This window comes from Botryllus schlosseri, chromosome 13 (genome assembly GCF_051294905.1).
Source record: "Botryllus schlosseri isolate E-star chromosome 13, Bs_hap1, whole genome shotgun sequence".
In the NCBI taxonomy this organism is placed as follows: domain Eukaryota; kingdom Metazoa; phylum Chordata; class Ascidiacea; order Stolidobranchia; family Styelidae; genus Botryllus; species Botryllus schlosseri.
The window spans coordinates 12,416,824-12,434,713 of record NC_137248.1 but is presented as its reverse complement, the minus strand read 5'-3'; the positions used below and the strand labels follow the sequence as shown (position 1 = coordinate 12,434,713).

The 17,890-nt window shown below is 42.5% G+C and overlaps 2 protein-coding genes across 2 annotated transcripts in view; both read left to right on the top strand.

Annotated features, from left to right (window-relative positions):
* Positions 1-17,890, top strand: part of LOC145453504 (B-cell receptor-associated protein 31-like) — a 457,607-nt gene that overhangs the window by 270,367 nt on the left and 169,350 nt on the right. The window lies entirely within an intron of this gene.
* Positions 401-17,344, top strand: LOC145453495 (sphingosine 1-phosphate receptor 2-like). The gene is made up of 6 exons (XM_080331469.1): positions 401-1,354; positions 5,096-5,318; positions 5,597-5,805; positions 9,520-9,649; positions 10,081-10,216; positions 16,763-17,344. Exons 1-6 carry the CDS (start codon positions 1,022-1,024, stop codon positions 16,929-16,931), a joined length of 1,200 nt encoding a protein of 399 aa, XP_080187595.1. The 5' UTR covers positions 401-1,021; the 3' UTR covers positions 16,932-17,344.

The following is a 17,890-nucleotide window of genomic DNA, read 5'->3' as shown; positions in this document are numbered from 1 at the left end:
CTGCGCACGTGCGCAAATGCGAAGTGCTGACACGGTCTCTGCGCACAGAACATCTAAGTTGCGCACAAAAAATCCGAAGTGATGTCCTTTTTAATTAGTCATTACGCACTGTTATCCAAGGGTATGCGCAGTGAGTTGGTGAGTGTGCGCAGAGTCATCAAAAATTGGAGGGGGCATTGGTCGAAACTGTTCGATAGAGTCGGCCCGTTATACTTAGTAGAGCGATATATGTTCATGTTATTCGTGCTAATCTTATGGTAGTTGTGGGCGACCAGAGCGCGCGTGTGTTGTAGCCTACTTATGCGCTTTTGATTACGAGAAGTCGTTGAATTTTACAGGGCAGTGGCTGCAATGGAACTGATAGGACTACATAAACTTATCAATTTCTAGCCTTCTCCTATTTTCCATGTCCAGAATGCGCTAGTCCTCGAGAGATGCGATGTACAGAACTAGTTGCAAATATGTATGCGCTCGTAGCGCAATTTCGTACCAGGGGTGACCGATGATGCTCGAAATCGTTGCAGATTGCATTGATCACAGAAGTAGCTATAATAAAGCGCAGCAATTTCTCGCTATCGCCAAGCTTTTGTTCTCTCGGCGAGAGAGTCGCGTTGTAACGTTTCGGAAACTATTGAAAATACGTCACTGCTGCAAAAAAAGCCGAGAGAATTTATTGCAAAGAGTTCCATCCCAAGGCAGTTAGTTGATTAGCCAGGCACGTACGAGACTACTATAGTTAAAATAATTGTTGCAGCCGGCATTCCGGTGCTGTCACTTCGTGTGCACTATACACTGTACAGCCGCAGTCCGGATGAAACACGATAGCTGTTAGTCATTGCAATTCGACGCCGGCGTATCTAATTCGCATACTTCCACATTTCCAGCTCGATATAGGCTGTACCTAGCACCAGCCGGCGTAGCACCATCGAAAGTGGAAAAGATTGTGCATAGTTTCACTATACTACGAAGTCGCTTCGGTGAAAGCTTGATACGCAGCAGTAGAAATAAACCTTAAACTGATATGGATGATAGAACCGGTGATTCGGGGCTTAACACAACAGAGATATGGAACCAGACTCTACTTCTTCAAATGCACGAAACGGGAATATGCAATACTCCCAGCAGAAGGAATACAACAATCGCTGAATACGTCGCGTGTTTGATAGCGTCGGTGACGATTGTGGAGAACTGCGTTATTCTCGGAGCGATTTCCCGGGGCAACAGGAGTGTGAGGAAACCCCCGTATTGGTTTATCGCCAATTTGGCAGTCGCGGATGCGTTGACCGGGCTGGGAGTTATCTTAGCGGTGTTTCTACCTATCGGGTCCGGGCCCTCAAGTCGGATAGCGTTGAAGGTAATGTCATGTGTTGTGTACTTTGTACGGTAGGCACTGGGTAATGGATTCCCGGTGAGATGTAACATTCGGAATCACTGCACTGTGTAATCACTACCCGGTGTCGTCCCGATTGCAAGCCAGGAAAATTCCTGATGCCGGTTGCGTGTGATTAACTAGTTAATGGTAACGGGGAATGATGATTTGAATAACATATTTAAAGGGGGATTATCCGACCCTGACTACTGCGATGGACAGGTTGAGGTTGGCGAAAGTACTGACACTGTATGATATACCAACCGCTGGGGCGTGAAAAGAAAAATTTACCGAGATTCCAATTGCAAAATGCTGACAGTATCTCAATTGTTGAACTTCCATTACAATGAACAGATACCTCAACGCTCAACTATATTTTACTATTCCAAATCCCACCCGAGATAAATTACGCACCCTTTTTCCTGCTCTGGTAGCGTATATGAGAGAATTTGAGATTTACAGGACTCGGTTCTGAGAAAAAGACCAAATCCGATGGGTTGCCGCATTTTCTAATTCTAAGTCCCAAAATATGCTGTGTTCGAATTGGTGGGGTGCGGGGGTGCAGAAACGGCGCATAATTCTAAAACATAATACCAATAGACCCGATGCGGATACCTTGTAAATCCAAACCCGTTGTACATTGAACTAAATCTTTATCGAACAAATTTCAGAAGACAAGAGTGCAAACTGTGCAACTTATTATGTGCGATGTGCCTTTGAAATATGCTATTATAAATATTTGAACAATACCGGCTCGGTTTGATCGCGACATTACTTTGAGCTCAAACTCAACTGCCTTCCATATCCGCGAATTTGACTTCGAAATTATATTTATCATCTTCCAATCAGCGAAGCTTTTTTCTTGTTTTTAGCTGGTCAGAATCGCGACTTATAACATTTCACCCCCTAATTCAGAATTTTCCGTGAAACAATATCAGCCTGCACATTCGAATTCGATCGATTGCTAATATGTCTTTGCGAACCTGCACTATATTGGGGTGACTAATCCAAGGCCGGTGACCTCGGCTCATAGCGCTAGGCCGGCCGGCTCGGGAGCTGTAATTGAAACGCCGGTCAGTAATTACACTGAACAAAGGGAAATTTTCCGACCAACACGGAAGTAAACGTGAAGTCATGTAAACAGGAATATCACCGAGATTTGTACGCAGCGCGATCGCATACACAACACCCCTCGCATGAACCCCCATAAAGTATTCGGTTCTGGGAAGGGTATCGTGTTGCAAATATTAAAATATACGACATATTGGCGGTACCTAGGCCACGGGAAGTAGTCCGATGCGATAAATATGGACTTTTGTATTAACAATCTGAACAATCAGTTCATAGTCAGAGATGGTCATTAACGAAGTACTTCTACTATTTCGAAGTACTCAAGTAGTTTTCCTCTACTTCTGGTACTTACTCAAGTAGATAGAATTTTCGCTACTTCTACATCGTCATATTTTGTGATCTGCTTACTTACTTTTCGCTATTTTCAGTTTGTCAAGTAGAAGTAGTGAACATTTAGGTCAAACCCAGAATTTCCGTCGCGCTTCACATCATGTAGATGTAGAGTTACAAATATGTTTTCACGAAAGTGAATATTATTTAGGTTGGAGGCTGCATTGCGCCGCATTGTCGCCCATATGACATATTTCATTACGGTAAATATGGCCCATCATAACGTTTGAAACTACCGTTTTGCAATCTAGCATTTACCCATCATATCGTAATCTAGCAGCCCATGGCGTGTCCTAATCTGGAAAAGTGGGCTCTGACTTTTTGAGCGTTAGATCTGTTCTAGCAGACCACCGTTTAAACTGTCTCGACAAAAGACATAAATACATTTTCCGCTTTTCTGATGTAGTATTGGTATTTATCGTTTAATTCGCAGTATCATTACTTAGAGTTCTAATTAGTTTCTGTTCTTTTGTCGGGAGAACATACATTTTTAAGTTTAAAAGTAAGTGTAGCATCGCCGTCTATTTTCCTAAAATACAATTACACGATATGGCATTTTTACGTTACGCCATATTTTTTTATCATCATATACGAATCGCGCAAAGTGTTAACATCGTATCCATATAACTTCTCCGTATTATTATTATAATGCCATGACATTTTCTAAAACGGGATGTTCGAGTAAACAAACGATTAGTATCTCATTTCCATAGCGAAACTATCATTTGCATCTCATGATGCGGTCGAATGCTCATGCCGTCGGGAATTTATACTTTCTGGGATGCATCAATATGCATTGTACAATATACATGCTCTCTGCATCTTCCACATTGCTCAATTCGCACCTTTTGAAAGTCCATGTGAACGTAGTATGACCGTTTTCAAAACTAATTACTTACTTGAGTAGATTTAAAGCCAGCAAATTCTACTTTTACTTCAAGTAGTTTTAGGTTGATGATGGCAGAAGTACTTCTACTCGTACCTGAGTAGATTTTTGCGTCGCTACTTCTACTTGAGTAGCTTTCTTGATTACTTTGAACACCTCTGGTTCATACATGCTAGCTGCATACATCGTCACATCGGTGTAGTTTATCAAGCCTTCATATGCGCAATCAGCGCAACACCGGGTACTTGTACGCGTGAAAATGCGGCTCCGGTACAGTTAGTTTGCAGCGCTTGCAGCCGCGGCAGTTATGGACATTTCTGGCACGTAACAAGCAAGTACAAGCGCAAATTTCCTGGCCGCTTGTTCCTAATTAGGCGTGCTGTATCGTATTACTACGTTTTATTCGTAGTAACACAGGATTTAAATATCTGCCGGTAGCACTCAAGTTACACTCGCATAGTATACGATGCTTTTTATGTCATTCATTCGCCTCAGTTCAGTAATAGGTGCATTAATATAGTAGCACGCAATTCGCTTATGATATAAATTATAATATCACTGTAATACTTGCTTCGATTCATTGCATGTAGTAAGGATGGCCCATATGCAAAAATGCATTCACAATATCACTTGTTATTCAATGCAAGACTCGATGTAAAAAAAATGTACAATACCTCGTATGTAAAACCACTAATGCGTCTTAAATTGAAAACTCCTTTCCAAAGAATTCAACCATAACATAAAATGTCGTGATAATGTCTGTTAGTAATCTACTCTCTATGAATTCAATGATGGGCAGTTGACACGTACCAGGCACATTTCCAATCCTACATTCCGCTGTGAAATTCATTGAAACAGACCACCGCCATGCTACTCATCGCTTGGAATATATTATATGGAGAGCGGGAGTATGCCTATTGCCTACTGAATATGGGTGTTTCTGGATTCATCAATGATTAACAAACACGAGTTTGACGAATAACAGTGAAGTTCTCTCGGAGTATTTAATCCCAGAATCTGTTAAGTAGAACTGTCAAGTAGTATTAAAACATAACAGCACCGTACACTTAAGTAGGTGGGACAATCAGGCAAGACCTACTTGGATACTCAAAAAATAGAGTTCATCACTGGTTGCACATTACAAGCACACGACATTGTGAAGTTACTTTTGTTAGATCACAATGTTAAAATGCGAATGTATAGCCTAACACCAGCAGTACATGGAGTCAAGCAACTTGATAACCAATTTCCGCACCATCAATCTGTTTCAGTGTTACCAAGACATAATATTATTATTTAATATATATTCGTTATTCACTTATTATAAATCGTGAGGTATAGGGCAGGCTTACGTCATTTAAAAGCTATGTCTTTCGCAGGGTTTCGCCGTGGTCACGTTCATCGTCTCGATAAACAGCCTACTGTTTGTATCTTTTGACCGCTACATTCGCATCGTGCGCCATTCGGACTATAAGAAGTTTCTGAGCCGCAAGAAAATACTCGGCATGATCGTAGTCTGCTGGATCATCAGCCTTTTCGTATTTCTGGTTCTGCCGCTGGTCGGTTGGTCATGTGGACGATATCATTGCTGCGCTTACGACGGTAGGTACTTATTTCATTGTGATGTTACAATGGGAGTACAGGCAGTCGTCAGTGTGTAGCTTGGAGATTGTATGGATCAGATAACGAAATGGGAAGGCCAAGGCACACTCTACGCAGTGTTCAATACTTGATTACGATCTTTTGAAGTATGATGCAATTTCCTGTATGATATTGCACCGGAGTGATTTAGAACCGAGACATCGCAATACCGATGATCGGGAAATCATGCCGAAGATAACGTATCGTGAGATCAGTATTCAACGTGACACCTTTCACAGGATTGTGCGTGTGCATGCGAAGCCAACATGGCGATGCTATCTGCGGCACCTCATGCTCTCAGTCCTTCGTGCCCTTCACAAAGAAATATTTGCTGGTCGGAGTGCTCTATTTCACAATAGCGGTTGCCGCGATGACGGCTTTCTACACGATCATCTTCCGGGTCGTCAAGAAGAAGACGTTCTCGGAAAATAAATCGCAATTTAACAAGGTGCGAACGATTTGTTTATGGCGTGTCGCGACACGAAAACATGTTGGTCATTTCGAGGCGACGGTTTGTTGTTGTGGTGTGAATCACGGGAGAAATGGCTTTATGCTATTGTAATGCTGCATAACCCTGAGCCATATGAAGTAGATGCGGCTCCTGCTTTGCGAGCGACATGAGGAGAATTATGTTTCCCTCAAAATAACTGGAAACATAGACATGTCGACGCGATTGCCGACTGACACGCATTTAAACTTGAGTCTGAAACGTTACGATTTTTGGCGGATTTGCATGCGCCAAGTAGCCTATCTAAATGCTCAATTGCATTCTTATGAAGCTATTGTGAAATAGCATTTGAGACATGGTCCACGAATCGAAGTAATAGGAACATTTGCACTCTCTGCCATAGAGCCTGGCAAGTCAGTATTCAGTACCGCTAATAATTCGGACAAGGTTACCTTTAAACGAATATTGTGGCGTTCACAATGTCCCACCTATGAGCTACTAAACATTGTTGCCGAAGATAGTAGGGCGTGATGATATGGATTTGCTGTAAATCGTGGAAAGGTAAATAGGCTATGGCCCATGTAGAAAACGCAATCAAAATTATAATTCCTCGAAGTCGAGTGATAGTGACTTCTCTATCAGCTTTTTCTGATATTTCTACGAATGAAGCCCATTCCGCGCTATGTTCGAAGTTACGGGCATTTCTTTTTGATACACGGGTGTACGGTACACTACACATTGAGTAGCTGGACTATTGTCATAATAATAGGATATAAATCGCAACATCGCTACTTCGGATTGCCTTTTTGTGCATCTAGTCTAGTTGGGTGGTTTGTTCTACAAAGCGCATACCCTGATCGTTGCCCTGAGATTTAGTTAGTAGTTGTCACTGGTTGCGCACGAATTGAGTTCACCCCCCTTGGCCTTCACGGCTTTATGACTTGCTCAAAACAGGAAAACATGAAATGTACGTACCACGTACAGTGTATACTACTATACATTGTACATGCGATAATGAGCATATGGCAAGCGTTTTATTCTTTGTGGAAGGGCTTGTTTACGAACAATCGCCGAATCAACTACTTCGTTTCATGCACTGCCATGCGCTAACTGCCATGCACAGATTGGTGTCCGAATATATGGCATTGGATGTCTAAACAGTAGAGGTTGCTTTACTCACAGCATCATTTATGTCACATTTGTGTAGTAATCGCAATTGCATCGCAATATACTGCTACGCTATCTGGAAATACGGCTGGTCTCCTGATAGAATCTGTGCTGAATTTCAGCAGTAGGGGCGCCGGTTGGTGAGGTATAAATCATTAGCGTTATTATGACTGGCCGTTTTGCGTTCACCTTGAATTAGCTGTGTGTGATGCTATTTCCAGAATCAAATGAGTAACGCACCAGATTCTCACTAATATGAGTTACATAAATGCGACATGACAACAGCAGGCAAACTAATCCAATAGTGTAAGTTCCGATAATTGATAAATACCAGATATTAGAATCCTGAATGTAATCCGAGTCTGTTGGGAATTTACCTCCCATCTGTGGTTCAACAAGATTATATGAGCTGTAATGTTATTCTCTCGCCCGTGCGAATGTATACAAATCATTCTACAAATGTTGGCGGTTGTTAACATGTTTTATCTTGCCAATTCAATGACTATACAGCAAAGAGATTTGCGTTTTAGGATAACATGATAAGTGGGAACGGTGAACACGAAGTATTTCCCATTCACTAATTCTTCCGTGACTCGTAGACATAGCTCTCACTCGTACAGATAGCCGGTATGGAGTATCAATGTAAATGGGATCACTTGAAAACATACTGATAATACGGCATAGTTTTGGATTGGTTCATGATTTTAGTTTTTCAAAACCTTCAATTCTTCTACGCGCAGAATTGTTTACCAACATGTCACCGAAACACACGACTTTGTGAACCGTGATAGCTGCCACCTAAAATAATATTAAGCTGAAATATTTATATGGTGGTTGCGGACTTGACATAAACGTTGAAACGTCCATCAAGAAACAGGTCAATATCTTTGAGAAAAATTCAATCTACTATTTCTCGAATGAGGATTTTAGCTCGTAGCCCAAATATTATTATTGCTATCAGTCAATCTGGTAACGCGAGTTAGTAAGAATATTAATCGGTGCAATACAGTGCCAAATAATGCAAAACTAGGAGATGAGGTCGACGTTAGAACTGCAAAACCTTCAAGAAACAACTTCGACTTCAACTAACAAATCGAATTTCGTGGATAAGATAGTCAAATTCCTGCATACTATGTGCTATGCCGATACTACCCACGCATCCGTCATCAAGTATGTTATTCATTGACTTTATTTTCGATGCTAACATCGTCGGAATACCACTACTGTCCCAACGCATGTATGTAATTTGAACATTTACAGTAGCCAGAAACTCTTCACTTGACCAAGTCTCGCGATCTTCTTTTAATTTTCATTGAGTGTGCACTGTGCAATGTGCATGCCTGCTCTTTACATCGCCTAGGCCCTAGGCCAAGATGAGTGTCTGATTTAAAACTACTCCAAGTCGTTTCTACACCTTCCTATCTGTTCATAGTATCGCAATTTTTGTGATGTAATGGACTGATAAAATTGCTAATAAACCGAACCGAACCGATCTCAATGGAGTTCAAACTGTTCCGGAAAAATGAAGGGTTGAATTAAATTCGTCATTGACTGCCGTGCAATCTGGTTATTCCGCCGGCTTTCATTCCCCAATCCGTCACAGACGCAACAAGGAGCGCATCATCGCCGGTCATGAAATATACGAATCATTTTAATTCCGATTTCACGCTCAGCAAATCACGCCGGAACTAGACGCCTGTCATTTTATCTCGTAACGACGCGATGATACTGGATGAAATACGACGCTTTTATTCTTTGCATTACGTGTGAAAAGTGAAATCAGCAATTTGTCTTTTAATGAATAACTCTATATATTTAGTTCACGCAGATGTGGTCGCTGGTCACTGGTAGTCATTATTTCTACCGAAGTAGAAGTAGACGCAACGCTGGATATTTCTACTCATTTACAAGTAGAAGTATCCATCTACAAGACAGGTCAAAACTGTATATCTTCGCGACAATGCAAAACGACTAATGACCATAAAAGTAGTATCGATTTTCGGAAATATAATCAGATCGTCGACATTGGAGCTAGTTCACGCGGTTCTTGTTACAAATTCGCTCGAAAAAGTGAAGCAAACATATCCAAAAATTACTTTCCACTTTTTAAAATTTAAACCATAAAAAGTCATTAGTTTTGCCTAAAAACTGTTACGTAGAAGAAGAAAAATTATTCTAAAAACAAAATCACTTACAGGCGATCTCTGTTTCTATATTACCCATCGGCTATATCGGTGATGATATACGCGTTAGCGGAATCGTTTCGAACCCACAAGAGAATCCGATCGAGACACTTGTACAAATGTACACTTAACAGGTGCACCCATCAAGGCACATATCTCCTTTTCATTTATGCTCAGTACGCATCAATTACAAATAGTTCAATCTCACCCGTCAGCATCCAGCTGATTCTAATGGCTGCTCACACCCAATCGGGCCATGCCGATTGCTGACGCATCAAAGCGACTGTCTCTTTAACCCGCATTGCCGACTTCCTTGTGGAATTAAGCAGGGGCCAGTTTACTTATCGACGCCATTTCTTGACAGCGGCGCGAAATCAACCTCGCGAAGACTCTGGTGATAACCCTCGGAATCTTCGTGATATGCTGGCTGCCGGCGGTGGTACTTTTCATCGCTGATCTCGCAGTGCGTGAGCACTCCGCTCTCCTCGTAAAAGGTGTGTGTAGACCTGGTCGACTAGATAGTTCCAATTATCTAATTGGATTAATTATTGATAAATATCGGTAATCTAGTTCAAATCAACTTTGTGAAATGTTTCTAAGGTCAAATGATTATAATTCTAATCATATTTATGGTTTTTCTGAGCATGCTACAGGAGAACTGAATAGTACGAAACGAGGCAAGCTTGTGTACGAACATCTGCCAGCTTCGTGCTTATGGGAATGAACTCAAATTTGATATGAATTGTATTTCATTCTAATTTGGAACATAATTCAATTTCCAAAGTTTTTGCGAATTCAGTAACTCCGATTATAATAATTTTGAAAAATATGCGGCTATAATTCTAATTCGGACAGCCTGAAAATAATCTAGCTGACCAACCCTGGTTGTGTTGTCGTGAAGACTTAATTTACTGTGTCTCCGCAGCGTTCGACTTCGCCTTGGTGCCGACTGTGATCAACTCGCTCTTGAACCCGATTATTTACTCCATCAGGATGCCGCGCATGCGCGCTACGATCCGTCAGCTGTTCTTACCGTGCGCGCGTCACGGAGGCGCGAACCCGTAAGTTAATTGAAATTGCTTCCTTCGCCTATTAGAAGACGCTAATGTTCCGACATTCTTTTAACCTCAAATTATGACATTACCAACATAGCATCTTGTAATGCGCGTGATGTAATGTCTACTAGGTCGTTACGGCGGAGTAGATATCGGTATGTGGGGCGCATTTGAGATGCGTAAGTGCTTCGCATGTTAAATTCTCTCGATTGTGGTGTGTTGAATCCATGTATGATGCGTTTGGGTTGGTGCCATTCTGACTAATTCCTTAAAAGCCACTGCCAAACCAGATAATCTGTGCTGTTCGTGTTCGCAACTTCGATAAGCTCAGTTGACTACAGTTCACAGAGGTTCATCTCGCAGATAAGATGCAAGGCAAAAGTGTTATCTGCATTTGTTGACTCCTATAATATGCCGGATCTGCACCCAACGTCATGCTAACAAATTCTATCACTGTTCGTCCATCGTGTTACGTCAAGTCCGTTGAATACCTAGTTATTTATCCTGTTCATCAGAGCGGTACATCGGTTCGATAATGGAAATGTTGTACCATCTGAGTATGAACCGCAAAGCGTCAAAATTTGCTAATATCTAGTGATGGGCCAACTTTACTGTGCTACCGTACATGTTATGAATGATATGATGTCTCGAGATTTCAACGTTCCTGCAATAGGAAGGAATTTTCGTAACGACATTTCGCGTTCATAAAATGATACGTTTCTCGAACACATCGGCTCGGATTCGAACATTAAAAACACTCATTGGTAATCCGACTGATTTAGTGTCAATTGATCCCTCAACTCAGCTGGTGTCGGCACATTCAAACGAATGTAGTTCGGCCCCGTCATAAGACTTGAGAGTATAATAGAACGTGGTTTGCCCCACTGTAAACTGCACGATAGACAATATTTATATACACGAGCAATGATCATTGAAGCAATTGCGCGCAACTTATTGGCAGTCGTGGCACAGACGCTGTGTAAGCCAATCTCAGTTTTTAGTACATCGGAAACCGGTAAAATCCACATAAACGCCTACTCTTGGATTTAACTTTTACCGCGTACGTGTCCGTTATACTACCGTTTAGATTTGTACCGCAACATGAATGACCTTAAACTGTACTGCATTGGATAATAATTTATCTAGTTGGAGTGTCAATAAAGATTAAAACACTACCGCGTACTGGGTTGGCGTCTCAATGACGATGCGTTTACTTGTGACGTTATAACGCTCAAAATCACGTCGTTATGTGAAAGACGCGCTTGTGAATATCTGCGTTTCTAAATTAACGATCCTATACATCCTGTCTTTCTGATGTCCTAATATGATCACATCCTTCCGACTTCGATTTAAAAACATGATATTTCCTAACCCTACGTAAGTTATCCGTTTCACTTACGCATTAGGAATGCAACGGGCCAGGAGAGCGCTTTCGGCAACGTTGCAAAAGGTCATTGATCACGCGACTGCAATCATATCCGGAATTAATTGCGGTGCTGATTTCCAGCGCGGCACGCTAAACGCACGTGAATACGGCGTTGCTGAAGTAAGAGACCACGATGAGTAAGGTGGAAATTGTGGAGAGCTTATCCCCAGCGCGAGGCATGGGAAACCACACTCTTATTTAACCGATATAACCCACAAGCCATGATGCTACAGTGACCGCTAATATCTGTAAACCGCAGCCCGAATTGTGCAAACTATGACTAAATCCAATATCGAAATTTCCAAGTAATTCTGTAGACTGCTGCTGAAGATGATGCTAGCTAACGTGGGCGTCCTCATTGCCATTGTAATCAACCGCGTGTTGCTGGTAAATTGTGCTGTGAGTGAGGCTTTTTCTGAACCACGCTTGGAATATGCTCGCGAATGGGTGGGGTCTGTTGGGTTCCAGCAGGCAATTAGCATACGGCTTGGGCGAATCGCATTTGGAATCGACGACAAGTAAAATGGTTAATACGCAAATTCACCCACGGATTTGTTCTGCAATGTGTACTGTTTGATGAAAGGCGCTCGTAAGGACATTCGCTTAGTTACCATCCGCATGTTACTCAGACCACCCATTGTAATCCTTAACTCAATTGGCTACTGTACAGTGTACAGGATAGTCTTCCACTGACATCCATTCTATTGCTGCATGACATTGGCTGGTCGGATTCAAATTCAAGGCACCATAAACGGTTATCTCACAATATATTATGATGACATTCTGTAGTAGTAGTAGTAGTAGTAGTAGCAGTAACTATACTTTATTTTCTCGCCAACGTCCACGCGCGCATTACGAGGCGATTTAAAAAATGTATGAAATAGCGACAGGATATTTTTCATTGATTCCTGGTAATAAAAACGCGTTGGGTATCCGGCCGCTATATTCCCTATCAAAATTAGCAGTCAATAGGCGTGTTTGTATTGCTTTAAATGTCTGGAAACGACCGGTTACTCACCATTGACATTGGCTTGTTAGCGAATCAATTATATCTATTAGTTCGACTGGAAAACATGTCTGGTTTGAATGGGCTCTGGTCTCGAGGAAGCTGATTCTGCATTGCTGCAGCAGTTGCAGATCCGCTACATACCCATGCGCGCAGTATTACTCGCATAATAGTGAAGACGGCTTCGATCCGCGACCAGCAGAGTCGTTGTAGTCTTCCGCCGATTTGATGTACTATGCAATATGTGTCCGATGCTATATGCCGTGGATGATATGGCCCCAAGTCCACTTGGGTTTTGAGTAGATCCCTTGCACGGGCTTTAACCCGCAACCAGTTAGAGTCGGTATTATCACCACCCTATTCTCGTTACCTATATGATAGTGAGTTGAGAACTAGGCGATCGGAAATTTGCACCTGCGGCACGCGACCCGCAGTTTCAGTGTGATCGCGGGTTACATTGGCCAACTGCCTTAACCAACCCTACATCTCCAGATAGCTGATCAATACAGAGAATGTATAGCCAGCAGTTATATAGTTTCTCCAAATAATGAAATGACTCGACTCGACTCGAGTCAATCTGTGTATTGACTCGACTTGGACTCTAGTCATTGCGCATGACTCGAACCAAGTCATACGACTCGAGACTCAGACGGCCAAGACCCAGTGGCGTAGCAGCCACTTCGCGGTTCTGGCTCTGCGCCAGGGGCGGCAGGCTCCAAGGGGGCGGCAAAATGAGGCTGCACAGTGAGAGAGAGAGAGAGAGAGAGGGAGAGATACGGTATTTTTTTTCGCCTGTACCATCGAGATGCTTTGACGACGGATATGCGATACGGACTTTATAGTAAGTTCATCTAGTCCGCAACCCCGTTTTTTTCTCCTCCGTGATTGCTGAGCGCCTAGCGGGATAAACGCGGATACCAGTTCGAGTATTCGGTCTGACCGGCCGGGGATCGAACCCACGACCACGCTGATTCTGAAAACACGAATATATATGTTAACATGGCAATGGAACCACTCCGAAATAGCCGTCAAGGCTGATTGTTCGGAGAGCTCGCAGAAAAAGAAGAATGCCTGGTGAACAGGTGTTGCCTCAGTGTTGTTGAAGAAGTTAGACGATGCATGTTTCAAGCTTTGGACAGATTTAAACTTGAAGCTGAAACTAGGTTTACCGGCATACACCACTTAAATGATATGTTTGGATTTTTGAATTCCCACGCGCTGCTGCAAAGTGAAAGTCACAATTTATTCACCAGCGCTTATGACGACGAGGTGGACTTTTTTGGGGTTACCTGCGTTACCTGCCTTATACCAGTGGTTCTCAACCTTTTTTTTAGACACGCCCCCTTTATGATAGTGAAAAATTTTGCGCCCCCTTATCGTCATATCACAAATCCAACCGGGATAATGGCAACCCCAACAGATTGTTTGATGGCACGGAAGGTCATGACTGTTGATGAGAGAATTCAAAATAATGAAATTTGGTCTATATAGAGAGAAACACGCGTGAATCGGACGTAAATCGCGAGACTTGAAATTTAGATGACGTTTTCTTCGCGCCCCTTCATATGCTTTACCGCCCCCCCCCCCCCCCCCCCCAATGGGGGCGCGCCCCCAGGTTGAGAACCACTGCCTTATACCTTCGATTTAGGGATCATATAGATCAAAAGATTGCTAGCTTTTACAAACCAAGATGAGGCCTCTAGGACGAACACAAATTAAGATTTGATCATATGAAGTTGTTCAACTTGAGATTTTAGTAGGGTTAAGATGCTAGTGCGGAGCAGCGAAACCACGTTTGATCGTAGTGCAACAGCGTTTGATGTTTTACGGTTAGTTAATGCAAAGCTACTTGATTCGACACCATATTTATGCTCGTGTCTGAAACTTTAATTGACCATTGGGGTTTCAATTGCGATCTGTGTGAGGAGCTTCTCAAAGCTCAAACTGATTAAGACTTATTTACGTTCTACCATGAATGATGATCGGCTATCAGCTCTATCCATTCTGTCTTGGAAAGAGACTACGTTCAAAAACTTGAATTTGAGGATATTATCGCTGATTTTGCTTTAAAGCGGCTATTGATTTTCTATTTGCACAATACATTGGTCTTCAATATTTTTGGCCTTATCAACGTTGAGACGCGGCATATTATTTGTAATTATTTTCATTGACAATATTGCTTGAACATGAATCTATGTCGAAATTTGCTGCGGTCTACTTAGGGGGCGGCATTTTAAGCGAGAGCCAGGGGCGGCAGCACATGCTGCTACGCCAGTGCCAAGACCGACATTTCATTGTAATTTCGAAGAATAGTAAAGTAACTACACCATTGGGATTTCGTCCATCGGTACTGGTACATGCAAATGCCACCAGAAACTGGTAAAAGTGAGAAAAATTAGTATGTTATCAATGTGAACTATTCGATATCACCAAACAGAGTTATAAAAAAGTGGGTTTAACAAGATTTAAAACTGGAAACTGAGCAGTCAACACAATGACTTGCACTCGGACTCGAGTCATAATACCATGACGCAGACTCGAGCCTCTACTCGCTGACTTGGACTCGGACTTGACTCGGTGGTGAATTGAAAATGACTCGACTTGACTCATGTCAAAACTATAAAAGTGAGCTTGACTTGTGACTTGGAGCCTTGTGACTTGGTTACAACCCTGCCTCAAGCACGCTGCTCAGCGCCCAGAGCTCATGGCGAAAATTTCCAAGGACCAAGGTATAATAAATCATGCTGACTCAGCAGTACTCATCCTACACTGCGTTGCGGGGTGATTTCGGGCTGTAGAATCATCGCAGGAACGGCAGGAAGTGACGGTGCTTCCATAGGGTTTGGTAATCACCATGGGACAACATTCTTGCTCTCCTGCCTTGCGTAACCGGTGGTCGAACCTGGAATATCCCGCCATATCCATTAACCGAGCTTGTTTAAACACGAGCTCAGCCAGCTATTGTAAAGTGTGTCTCTTGAAACCCTTGTCAAACTACAGCTCAAGTTCAAAATACGTTTGCGCGCTTGGCCCGTAGGCGAAATTTGCATAGAGAACGAAGCATGCAGCACTTAACAAGGGTGGATAAGGATATACGGCAACTTAATTTTGTAATCATGCGACGTTTGGTGGACAGACTTGTACAAATACTGAATTTTCGCAATGCGCAACTACAGTTGTAACTAGAACTAATCTCTTTTTAAAACTCGCAACTAACTGAAAGATAACTAACTAGAGGCAATTCCGAAGCAAATCGCTAATTTTTATTTTTATTTGAATCGGTCGACTTTCCGCATGAACATCTGTAACATCAGTCTGGAATGGGAGGAGTTCCGACCTCCACAACCCACTCCCTGCCGGACCCCACTATTAGTCGTGATGACTCTTGATCTTGCATTGGCTACAAGAGCATCACACAACAGCACGCTGGTATTACGATGATTCACTCCAAACGACTAGTTGTTCCGCAACTTTATGTGTATCAAATGCGCAACTATAGAACTATAACAAGAATTACTCAAAAAAAACGCTATTTAGTTGACCGCCAACTGTATGTAGGTAGTTCGTGTAAGTATGATTGTGGGCCGCGCATCAAAATGGCAGAAAGTTATCGATTGAGTCTCAATCAAACCCCGCTGTCTTTAACCGGAATTGCAGCGACAGTTATGCTGGGGACAGGGTGCTGCGTTAATGACTAAAGTGATCGGTGACGCATAGGAAGCTGAGAACAATGTTTGTTTATCCCTGTCCGGATCCTTAACTTCCTAATGAGGAGCCGTTAATACCACGGGGCCTAAATGCGTTTGGTATCAAGCCGAATGACTGCGGATGGCTGTGACTGCGTGAATACCTACAGCGATTCCGAAAACGATATTGTTACGTCACTCGTGGTTTCCTGGATACGAATTGCACGCGACATAGTGAATCACCACCTGTGCCTCGCACTTGTTCGAAGTGCATTTTTTTATTTTCCATTCATACAAAGCGCTGATATCTCATTAGGTTATACCGCTCTATAATAGGCACAATAGCATATGTATTGTATATGCACTATGCAGTTCCTATTCTCATAGCATCATAGCAGCTAAACCAAACTGTTAACCCTGGCCTTGCTTTTCAGAACCAGTTGGGTATCGTCTACTTCAAACGAAAAACGGTCAACTCGAACCTTTTCGATAAGGCGGAAATCACGCAGAAAGGGGCACCCCACCTCCGCGTCTTCAAGCAGTGGGTTAAAAGATCAAATTATCTCAAAGCCCGGGCAACAGTGCGACAAATGTGTGACTTAGACGCGCTAACGGTCTCCGAACCAAATGCGGTGAGGCCCGCTGTCGACATCGCTCACGCGGTAGACAATATCAGAGTCGCCCTCAAAATCCTGACCCCGTGCTCAAAAGTCAGCAACACCAAAATAGCTGGCGAATTAGTGGTTCTGTGTTGGAAATATGATCGAGACATTGTAAGGTTAACAACTTACGCCGGCGTAAAGGTCAACGCCGTATGAGCTATAGCCATATCTGAAAACCGCGAACTTGCGAGAGCAACACGAGTTCTCTCGATGCTGGTTGGGAATTTTTGCACAAGTCTGTACCTACCCGGTGTTTATGTCAGTATTTTCGTGCTTGAAGGAGTTTATACCGTTCCTTGTGATACCAACTTTCTTTTAAGTTATTCCAATTAAAGTTCCTATGCCAAAACGACAGTTCCGTTGACAAATAATTGCAAATTCGCTCGCCAGGCAGCCGACTAGAAAAACAGAGTATAGCAAAGGTCGTATGCGTCATGTAATTTTTGCGTTAAAATATCCCATCATGCATCACGAGGACTCCGGAACCCGACCGGAAACAGTTGATGCGCGCTCTGAAATTCACCGAACTTTGGAGGTTGCGGAAAGCAAAAGAAATTTACACAGAATGCATTCTGAAAATCTTTGCATCCATTTGTTTGCAGTTGGGCATCTGCAAATGGATTGACACAGCAGATTAATCTCCTCCACAAGCTCTTTGTCGGAGTGTCTTACTCCGTAACTACCACATTTGTATCTACTATTGACGCGGAAATCTTGCACGGATATATCTAGGGTTGCATTTAACACAAACGGTGTTTTAAAACACTTTGTTTAAAACATGATTCAAACAGTGTTTTAAACAAAGGCATTTTTTTTTAAAATGTTATTTTTTTAAGTTGTAACATTATGCCATAATTGTATAAATACTTTCCGAAAAACATGTTGTATGAGCCTACGGAC

What these genes read in the sequence shown, in the direction of transcription:
- LOC145453495 (XM_080331469.1), top strand. Translation starts at nt 1,022, where the DNA reads ATGGATGATAGAACCGGTGATTCGGGGCTTAACACAACAGAGATATGG. An exon ending in CAAGTCGGATAGCGTTGAAG is followed by an intron (nt 1,355 to 5,095) that starts GTAATGTCATGT and finishes TGTCTTTCGCAG; the next exon opens with GGTTTCGCCGTGGTCACGTT. An exon ending in CTCCGCTCTCCTCGTAAAAG is followed by an intron (nt 9,650 to 10,080) that starts GTGTGTGTAGAC and finishes GTGTCTCCGCAG; the next exon opens with CGTTCGACTTCGCCTTGGTG.